Here is a 10161-nt window from a genome sequence, read left to right as displayed (position 1 = left end):
TTTTGACCAATCCATTTATTTCCAAGGGAGTTTTCTTTCTCCACAGCCAAACAAGTATATTTTAAATGGCGCTTTTCGCGCAAAGTTACCTGATTGAATCCTTTACACCAACAAAAACCTTTACTAACTAATTATCCTACCGGCTGCGCCAATTGTCGTGACGCCTACTCGCGAAACTCAAACTTCGGCTGGCAGTTTAAAATGCCAACCGCGATAAAAACCAAAACGAACTATCGCCTTCAAAAATCGCCAAAAGAATGACGCTAAAACTCTTTCGTGGAAGCATCAATCTGAACCCAGCTTCGGCTATCAAAACCGAACGGTCTTTTTCTCGCGCAATACAATTATACGTATCCGTTCGTTACCTTCATTCCTCCAACTTGATCAAATCCTATTGCGAAGAGTCTTCATTCTATCCTTCTGATAATCTAATATACTAAAATCATGTTGAATAATTTAATAAAATTTATGATGAAACCTAAGATTAGATGGCAGACTCTAAGTTAAATAAATACATTCAGACTGACCCATTTATTTATCTATGACCATTGCGATATCCTATTCCATCGCATTCTATAATGACACTTTCGTTTGGCTGCTCAACTACTCTAAACCTTGCCTGAAAAAAATTAAAAATTTTTTTACGAATAATAACAAATGAAACAATTGTCAATACAAACTTTAGTCATCAATTCTGCAACGTGAATAGCAGTTTGAGTGTGCATCGTAAGTGGTTCCGTTCGGATACGGCTACGTCCTTCAGCTAACGCCATCAGCACAATCAACATATCCTGCACGTGCCTGTCGACGCAAGCTTGCAGGTGAACAGCTGTCTTCACAACGTTAGCAGCTTCTTGACCGGTCTCAAAGGCGGCTTTATTACGATTCCCTAGAGCCGCACCTCCCATCACTACTCCGCTGGAAGTTTCAATCCCTAAACTGAAAAAAAAATGAAAGAATGATATGATCATCATTTTTGCCTTTCTCGTACAACAAAGTTGTACCGCAAGGCTATCTTTTCACTCCAAAATCGAACTTTTTATAGAAGTCTCGGAGACCCATGATGTTATATACCAATCGAATCAGCTCGTCTAGCTGAGCAAATGCCTGTCTGTCCGCGTGTATGTGTGTGTGTACACGAAAATCGAAAAACATTATCCACTTTTTTATATAGTAATTCTTAACCGATTTTCCCGCAACAAGTTGCATACGACGGGTGAGATACCCTATTCTATATACCCTATATAATCGGTCATTGGGTTCAAAAGTTATGAAGAAAATGGTATGTTGAACCATATACGACTGGTGGTTGATTTGCCTTACAGTGTTTGCAAGAGCCGTAATGTAGGCAATTATTTATGATGTGTATCACACTAATGCAAAACCAAGGGATTGAATCGAGAAAGGCATCGTCACTGCTAGGCGAATCGATCTGGGTTTTTACATAGGAATTAAAAAAAAAACATGGAAAATCAGGGTTCAGGGTTTGCAGAAATGGCTCTCAATAGATAACGAATAACGATAAAAGAGAGGCTGAAAACTGTTCCGAATTATGACAAACCATGATAACAAATTTATCAAACTTGTATACACGTGCGAAAAAAAACAGAATCGGATAGACAGCCCCCACAGAAAAATAGTGATTCTTGCTTTGTTTTTGCTTCTTTCGTGTTGGTTACTGCACAGCTGAGTAAAACAAGTTGAAATGCATCATCAGAGCCAGTGCTCCCCGCATTTGGAGATTTCTAAAAGAAATTTATCATGGGGCATAGCCTCCCGAATCTATCATCACAGCTTGCGAAAAAAGTCTCTCGCGGTATGCTACATATCGTATATGTATACATATATACAGATATGATAAGTGAGAGACTTGTTCTTTCTCTTTAGGATTTAATCCCTGCATATGTTGCATCAGACTTTTAAACCGTTCAATAAAACCTACCCAACAACGATAACAAACAACTTGAGAAGGGACCCCTTAAAACTACGTGTAAAAGCTATGAAGGGAAAGCCCTATATAAGTGGTTCTACGCGTCGTTATATACGGATAACCACGTGTATAAGTATAGATCCCGTCACTTTTAAAAATATACTCTCTAGGTACTATTTTTTCAATAGATATAAGCATATATTAGGATGCACTTCCTCTAGGGTTCCAAAATAGGACAGTTACCCTAAGGGTTCACTATTAAAAAATATTAGATTTTTTGGTGGTTTTGACTCTTAGAAAAATTTGTGAACGATTGATGACAAAATAATGTAGCGGTGTTCAAAATTCGAGTCTTTCAAAAATCTGCAGGGTAAAATTAATTATGTTTTTGACCCTTCCTTCGGAAGTGTCTATAATTTCACTTTGTATGCGTTACGCAGATGTGTTACGTATTAATCTATCAAGAAATCTCGTGAATTATTAAATAAAATGTATGGTATTTGAAACAAATTCACTTTGATATTAAAAAATATAATTATAACAAATGATACGATATGGAATTATGCCTATTTTTCTTATTTGTTTCAAAGAAACAAATGATTTTAATTGAGGAACATATAGAAGCATGTACAAAAAAATCTTCTCAGAAAAGCAAAAACGTAAAAATTGAAAGGGATTTCAAAAATTTCTTCAGTGGAAGCTAGATAGCAAATGTGAGCATGTTTTGAGACACTAATAGACCACTTGTATGCATGTATGTGTGCGTATGTGTGCAAATTCTGAAATTTACTACCATAAAAATCTAGCTCATTTTTAAGGTATTGAACAAGTTTAGTTTTACCAAATTAAGCATCCATAAGGCGAAATATATGTTATTATTGAACGCTATTGAGTTTCGCTCAGATCAATTAGGGAAGATCCATAAAGTACGTCACGCAAAAATTGGCGATTTTCAACACCCCCTCCCCCCTTCGTCACGTTTTTTGTAACAAACCCCCAAAATTTTTGTATGGATCGTCACGCTGCTCAGAACCCCCCCCCTCCCCCCTAGAGGCGTGACGTACTTTGTGGACGGCCCCTTACTGATTTAGTTAGTTCTGGATTAATTAATATCGAGGTCTCTGTAAATTATGAGTGCAATATATGCAACCAGCGTTACGATTGTTACTAACCATGTCACAATAGCTATTCAATCCGACGAGCTCCTTATAGATAGGCAGCATGAAGTACAGTACGTTATCATTCGTTGAGTTGTCACTCAATCCATGACATCCGCCTTTGGGTAGGCAATTATTTTGTCACTTTCACGGTAAATCGCCGTGGGAAGCTGAGTAGTTTTATCTCGTTTTAAATACTGGAGACTGGAAAAAAATTCCTTATAACTAAGGAAGGGTCAAAATCTCACTGTAGGTGGATTAATCTGGGTTTTTTTTTTCTGAGACTGCTGTTGATAGCGAAGACTAAATACGATGAGTCCCTTATTATCACAACTTATTAACTAGGGCTTTGTTTGGTAGATCTTACACCGTAACACACTATGTCAAAGTGATCTACCGTGTTTTATTTACTATGTTCACGTTATTCATTTCATTTATTTAGTTAACATCTAAACAGATAACACTGAATCAACAATTTGACGCCACAATGCACGGTTCGAGGCCGCATCTCTCCATCCTCGGATACGCCCCACGCTCGCCAAGTCGTTCTGCACCTGGTCTGCCCATCTCGCTCGCTGCGCTCCACGCCGTCTCGTACCTGCCGGATCGGAAGCGAACACCATCTTTGCAGGGTTGCTGTCCGGCATTCTTGCAACATGTCCTGCCCATCGTACCCTTCCGGCTTTAGCTACCTTCTGGATACTGGGTTCGCCGTAGAGTTGGGCGAGCTCATGGTTCATTCTTCGCCGCCACACACCGTCTTCTTGCACACCGCCAAAGATGGTCCTAAGCACCCGTCTCTCGAATACTCCGAGTGCTTGCAAGTCCTCCTCGAGCATTGTCCATGTTTCATGTCCGTAGAGGACTACCGGTCTTATTAACGTCTTGTACATGACACATTTGGTGCGGTGGCGAATCTTTTCGACCGCAGTTTCTTCTGGAGCCCGTAGTAGGCCCGACTTCCACAGATGATGCGCCTTCGTATTTCACGACTAACGTTGTTGTCAGCCGTTAGCAAGGATCCGAGGTAGACGAATTCCTCGACCACCTCGAAGGTATCCCCGTCTATCGTAACACTGCTTCCCAGGCGGGCCCTGTCGCGCTCGGTTCCGCCCACAAGCATGTACTTTGTCTTTGACGCATTCACCACCAGTCCAACTTTTGTTGCTTCACGTTTCAGGCGGGTGTACAGTTCTGCCACCTTTGCAAATGTTCGGCCGACAATGTCCATGTCATCCGCGAAGCAAATAAATTGACTGGATCTGTTGAAAATCGTACCCCGGCTGTTACACCCGGCATGACACCTTCTAGCGCAATGTTGAACAACAGGCACGAAAGTGCATCACGAACGAACTGGAGTATTCGCCCGAAATCTTCACACAGTTTTGCACACCATCCACCGTTGCTTTGATCAGTCTGGTAAGCTTCCCAGGGAAGCTGTTCTCGTCCATAATTTTCCATAGCTCTACGCGGTCTATACTGTCGTATGCCGCCTTGAAATCAACGAACAGATGGTGCGTTGGGACCTGGTATTCACGGCATTTTTGAAGGATTTGCCGTACAGTAAAGATCTGGTCCATTGTCGAGCGGCCGTCAACGAAGCCGGCTTGATAACTTCCCACGAACTCGTTCACTAATGGTGACAGACGACGGAAGATGATCTGGGATATCACACCAGCTTGGCCAGCTTTTCCGGGCTCATCTTGATGAGCTCAGCTTCGATACCATCCTTACCAGCTGCTTTATTGGTCTTTAGCTGTTGAATGGCATCCTTAACTTCCCTCAAGGTGGGGGCTGGTTGGCTTCCATCGTCCGCTGAACTGACGTAGTCATCTCCTCCGCTGCCTTGACTTTCACTGCCTGTACTCTCAGCCCCATTCAGATGTTCCTCGTAGTGCTGCTTCCACCTTTCGATCACCACACGTTCGTCCGTCAAGATGCTCACATCCTTATCCCGGCACATTTCGGCTCGCGGCACGAAGCCTTTGCGGGATGCGTTGAGCTTCTGATAGAACTTGCGTGTATCTTGAGAACGGCACAGCTGTTCCATCTCCTCGCACTCCGCTTCTTCCAGGCGGCGTTTCTTCTCCTGAAAAAGGCGGGTCTGCTGTCTCCGCTTCCGTCTATAACGTTCCACGTTCTGCCGGGTACCTTGCTGCAGCGCGACCGCCCGCGCTGCGTCCTTCTCCTCCAGAATCTGTCTGCACTCTTCGTCGAACCAATCGTTCCGTCGACTTCGACCCATATACCCGACGTTGTTCTCCGCTGCGTCGTTAATGGCTGCTTTAACTGTACTCCAGCAGTCCTCAAGAGGGGCCCCATCGAGCTCACCCTCTTCCGGCAACGCTGCCTCGAGATGCTGCGCGTATGCAGTGGCGACATCAGGTTGCTTCAGTCGCTCTAGGTCGTACCGCGGCGGTCGTCGGTACCGAACATTGTTGATGACGGATAGTTTTGGGCGCAGTTTAACCATCACCAGATAGAGTCGATGTTAGCGCCACGATATGTCCTGACGTCGATAATGTCGGAGAAGTGCCGTCCATCAATCAGAACGTGGTCGATTTGTGATTCTGTCTGCAGTGGTGATCTCCAGGTGTACCGATACGGGAGGCTGTGTTGGAAGTAGGTGCTGCGAATGGCCATATTCTTGGAGGCGGCGAAATCAATTAGTCGTAGGCCGTTTTCGTTCGTCAGCCGGTGAGCGCTGAACTTTCCAATAGTTGGTCTAAACTCCTCCTCTTGGCCAACCTGAGCGTTCAAATCTCCTATGATGATTTTGACGTCGTGGCTTGGGCAGCTGGTCCCTTTTCCGCTAGTCCCTTTTCGTCGCAGTGGTCTTCGCCGATGGTTCCGGTCCGTACTCTCTTGTTGATTGTTCGTTGCTTATGATTTTTTAAAGGCTGGCTTGCAGGGCCTGACACCAAACCCCCTAAATTTCCGGAGGACCATTCCTCCTTATTTCCGGTGGACCATGGTGCACAGTTTCATTTAGAGTCCCTCGCTGGCACTCGGACGATGATCAGCCGCCCCTAACATGGAGAACAGACGCTGTTGTGAGCCGATCCTGACATGGAGAACAGACGCTCAATAAGATTTGCACCTCCGGAGAGGAGCAAACCCCATACGACCACAGTTCCCACCGGGGTTGGTTACCCGATCTTCCCTAAGGTTGCTCGTATCCCAGCCAGCACCGCGGGGAGGTAGGGATAGGAGTTGCTGGGTAAGAGGCTAAGGACCGCGAGATGGGGTCTATTTTATTCCTTCAGGTACGCGAAGTACCAATGGTACGCTTTACCCAGCATTTGCCGTGCCGTGTTTACGTTAATTGCATACATTTCGGCGAATATTAGCATAGCATAGTTACGGTGTACTTCGTAGATTGGACACTAGTGATACTCATGATACTTATGAAATCCTTATTCAGATTGCTATCAGAAATCAAGGTGGATGCGGTCCTTGATTTCAATCTAGGATAAAAATCACAAAAGCATGAGGATTACTACTCCTGGCTACGCCCATCTTCAACGAAACTTGGGAGGGAAAGGAATTGTTGGTGTAGTACTTACTTAACGAGAGGCCCCCGACTCAGAGACACCCTCATAAGTACCACGGGATATTGAGGAAAGTATTCGTTGGGTCAGGATTTGCCTGTAGCTGACAATGTGACCGCGGTAGAGCTTACACCGTAACACACCACGCAAAGGTCTCTACCCAGCGTTACGGGGGTACATTTCGGCGAATAAACGCTTAGAAACTTTTTATGCACGCTGCAGCAACTGTTGTTGGGAGCGAGCCACGCCTAAATCTATATATACATAAAAATGATTTTTTGTCTGTCTGACCCTTATAGACTCGGAAACTAATGAACCGATCGACGTGGGTTTTTGGGGACAGGGAAGGTTCTTAACATGGCTTGAAACCCCTCCCCGATATAGAAGGGGGAGCTCCTATACAAATAAAACAAAATTTTCCGCATAACTCGGGAAATAGGCAAGCAAATTGATCCAAATTTGCTTGCCTATTTCCCGAGTAATGCAGAGACACATCACGTTTCCATGGCGGTTCGTGATTCCTCCCCGCTCTAGAAGAGGGGAGAGGCATTCAAAAGAAACACACATTTCTGAAAAACTCGAGATCCAATTAAGCAAATGGAACACAATTTAGAATGTGTAAAGGGAAGTTTTAACATTGGCTCTGCCAAATGAAATCGAATCGCAGAGCAAACGTAAAATTTTGAATTGCAAATGAATGTTTGTGCTCACTGATTATTTTTGGGCGATACGAAGTTCGACGGGTCCGCTAGTATTTTATAATAGCAAGGCATTTTTTATAGCAGGTTCATATGCAATATTACTCTGTCGCTAACGACGAGTCTTCTATTAAAACTTCGATTTTGGAATGAAATGATGTTGTACTTTGTTGTATGAGAAAGTCAAAAATAATAATGAATCAACATTAATAATATCCTCTTTCTTTACTTACATAATCCCAGAACAGTTATCAGGAGCCATATCAACACTCTCTTTGTATTCTTCAATATTTATTTGGTCCCGATAAACGTGATTCAACAAATTTTTGGCGCCATTCGCTAAATCCTTAGCAACCTATAACAATAGAGTGGTTATAACATTTAAATATAATAAACAATAGCTAATAATAAACTCACTCTTATTGGAACCGCTCCTGCCACGAAGCTCCATCCAAAGCATCGATTGATCGTTCCAAAGTCTACCAAGGTAACCGATGACAGGGATTGCACCGGGTTTATATGAGCTACACAGTGTCCTCCGCCTTTAGGAAAATAACCCCTTCGAAATAGATCGAAATCAAACGTCGCTCCAAACCTCTCCATATTCGGTCGAAAGATCTCCGTCATAAAATCGACCTGTGGGGCCATATCCACGTTGGTACCTCCTTTTAGATCCAACGTTATTGCTCCTGATCCGAATATGGCCACAGGCAAAGCGGCTTGCAATAATAAGCTCACACTGCCAGCCGTCTGAACGTGAGCCACAAATTTACCCCGGCCAATGTCGCCCGGATGGAACTCGATCTCCATTGAACCCAATCCGATACCTCGGACTCTGGCGTTGCATAGATCTCGCAGTAGCTCGATTCCTTTCATATGTTGTGCCATTAGACCCGGCTTTTTACGACCTCCCCGGATGTTGAACACCCTGATGGGCTTTTTGCACAGTATGCTGAAGCAGAGAGACATTCTCAGAATTTGACCACCCTGAAAAGGATTCCAGAACGATGCGATGTATATTATTGGGCGTGCAATAACTTTCAAATAGAGAATGAATTATTTTAGTAGACCCTTTATTACAGCCTCATATAACTTTGTCATCAATATTAGTGAAGTGAAGAAGCTGGAGGCCTGGATAGCCTATAACTTTGTGCTATAACTATGTACCTACTTGCCATAATGAATTTAATCGAAAAACGCGAAAATCACGATATCATTAAAATCTCGACCAACTCTTATCCAAGCTTGTAATCATATTACAATTTATTTGTAATTTGTATGGTTTAATTATATTATTTTGGATACGAATACTTAATTACTTACTCCTTCCAACAAGCTTCCGTCAATGTCCATAACTTTTGCCATAGTTCTGAACAAAAACTTTTATTTATTAGAAATTTTACGATGATATTATATTTCACAACTTCTATTAAATATATATTTAGGTATAGGTATAAGATATAAGTTATTATTTAAACTTTTTGTTTAGACAGAATCAGAATCTTATGTGGCCAATAAAAAAATGTTTATTTCGCTGCGCGTTGACCAAAAAACTGAAAGGCCGTTCTTCCGAAAACCAGAACGGCATTTGATTTTTAATTTGGACCAAATGAAGAACATAGCGTGAACCAAAAGAAAGAAGGTATGTATTTATTTGACAGTTAAAAATATTTGCACGGTCTTTTCAATCTACACACGGTTAGAAAAAAGTACCTAATTTTAGGTCCACTCCAAGGGCATTAAGGTGTGGGAAACCACTCAACAAGGGCATTATACTAAGGACACACCTGTGGTACTTGTACCATGGTACAAGAGAACAAGAAAATTATTCCAAGACTAACTTTAATAAAGACAATAATTGGTATGGTACTCATTTCAAGATTCTTGTACCATGGTACATGGACCACCAGTGTGTCATTAGTATTAAGGTGTGGGAATCCAACGTTGGGTAACCTCATGTTTACCAAAGTTGAGTGAAATTTACCTAACTTTTGGTTAGCTTCTATTTAAAATTAAGTATATTTTACTTAATATTAAGTGAATTTTACTTAATTTCAAGAAAAAAATACTTAATTTTGGCCAAGGATGTTAACGATCATTCAATAATTTGCGTTCGATCATTTAGTAGTTTGTCAATAACACATTCCAGAGGCTGAATTTCAAAATATGTTATATGGTGGACTTCTAGTGCGATGGTTTTTCTACAACTCTGCGTAATGGTTCGATGTTTGAATTCCACTAGTAATGGAGTTATAGCTATAGTTTCAGTAACTTAGACTAAATGATAATAAAATTCCAATCATTTAGTTTGAGTTACTGCAACTAGCGCTCTAACTCCGTTATTAGTTGAGTTCTAATACCGAACCATTAGGCAAAGTTGTAGAAAATCCTTCGCACTAAAAGTCCATCAGTAAACCTATTTTGAAATTCAGTCTCTGGAATGTGTTATTGACAAACTACTAAATGATCGAATTGAGATTTTTGATACATTTTTTGTCAAATAATAGAGTGTATCGTAAATATATTTTTGAAATATCCGAAGAAAACCATTCAAGTTACATTAAATCACATTAAATTGAATTGTATTTCGATATCCTAATTATGACGGCTTTCAACAATGAAATTAGAGAAAAATAATGCATATTTATTGTAATGGGGTAAATATTGTTTAGCTATTTGAACAAAGTTTTCATAGGTTATCAATGATTATAACTTATGTACCAAAAACAATTGCAAGTATTGTCACATTAGAAAACTATGTTGACATCGAAGTTGACATATTTATAAACACGGCGTTGATACAATATGTACAACCATCAAGAAAC

General features: G+C 41.5%; 1 protein-coding gene across 1 annotated transcript; it reads right to left on the bottom strand.

Annotated features, from left to right (window-relative positions):
- Positions 1 to 440: 440 nt before the first annotated feature.
- Positions 441 to 8948, bottom strand: LOC134211169 (RNA 3'-terminal phosphate cyclase). Its single transcript, XM_062687834.1, has 5 exons — positions 8660 to 8948; positions 7754 to 8323; positions 7570 to 7691; positions 681 to 939; positions 441 to 619 (listed from the first exon to the last, which is right to left on the bottom strand). Exons 1-5 carry the CDS (start codon positions 8699 to 8701, stop codon positions 536 to 538), a joined length of 1077 nt encoding a protein of 358 aa, XP_062543818.1. The 5' UTR covers positions 8702 to 8948; the 3' UTR covers positions 441 to 535.
- Positions 8949 to 10161: the final 1213 nt, after the last annotated feature.

Source organism: Armigeres subalbatus, chromosome 2, assembly GCF_024139115.2.
Source record: "Armigeres subalbatus isolate Guangzhou_Male chromosome 2, GZ_Asu_2, whole genome shotgun sequence".
Lineage (NCBI taxonomy): Eukaryota > Metazoa > Arthropoda > Insecta > Diptera > Culicidae > Armigeres > Armigeres subalbatus.
The sequence above is the reverse complement of the archived record's forward strand: the minus strand, read 5'-3'. Positions and strand labels throughout refer to the sequence as shown.

What these genes read in the sequence shown, in the direction of transcription:
- LOC134211169 (XM_062687834.1), bottom strand. Translation starts at nt 8,701, where the DNA reads ATGGCAAAAGTTATGGACATTGACGGAAGCTTGTTGGAAGGA. An exon ending in GATAACTGTTCTGGGATTAT is followed by an intron (nt 940 to 7,569) that starts GTAAGTAAAGAA and finishes TTTTTTTTTCAG; the next exon opens with TTTAGGGATTGAAACTTCCA. An exon ending in TTGCAGAATTGATGACTAAA is followed by an intron (nt 620 to 680) that starts GTTTGTATTGAC and finishes AATTTTTTTCAG; the next exon opens with GCAAGGTTTAGAGTAGTTGA.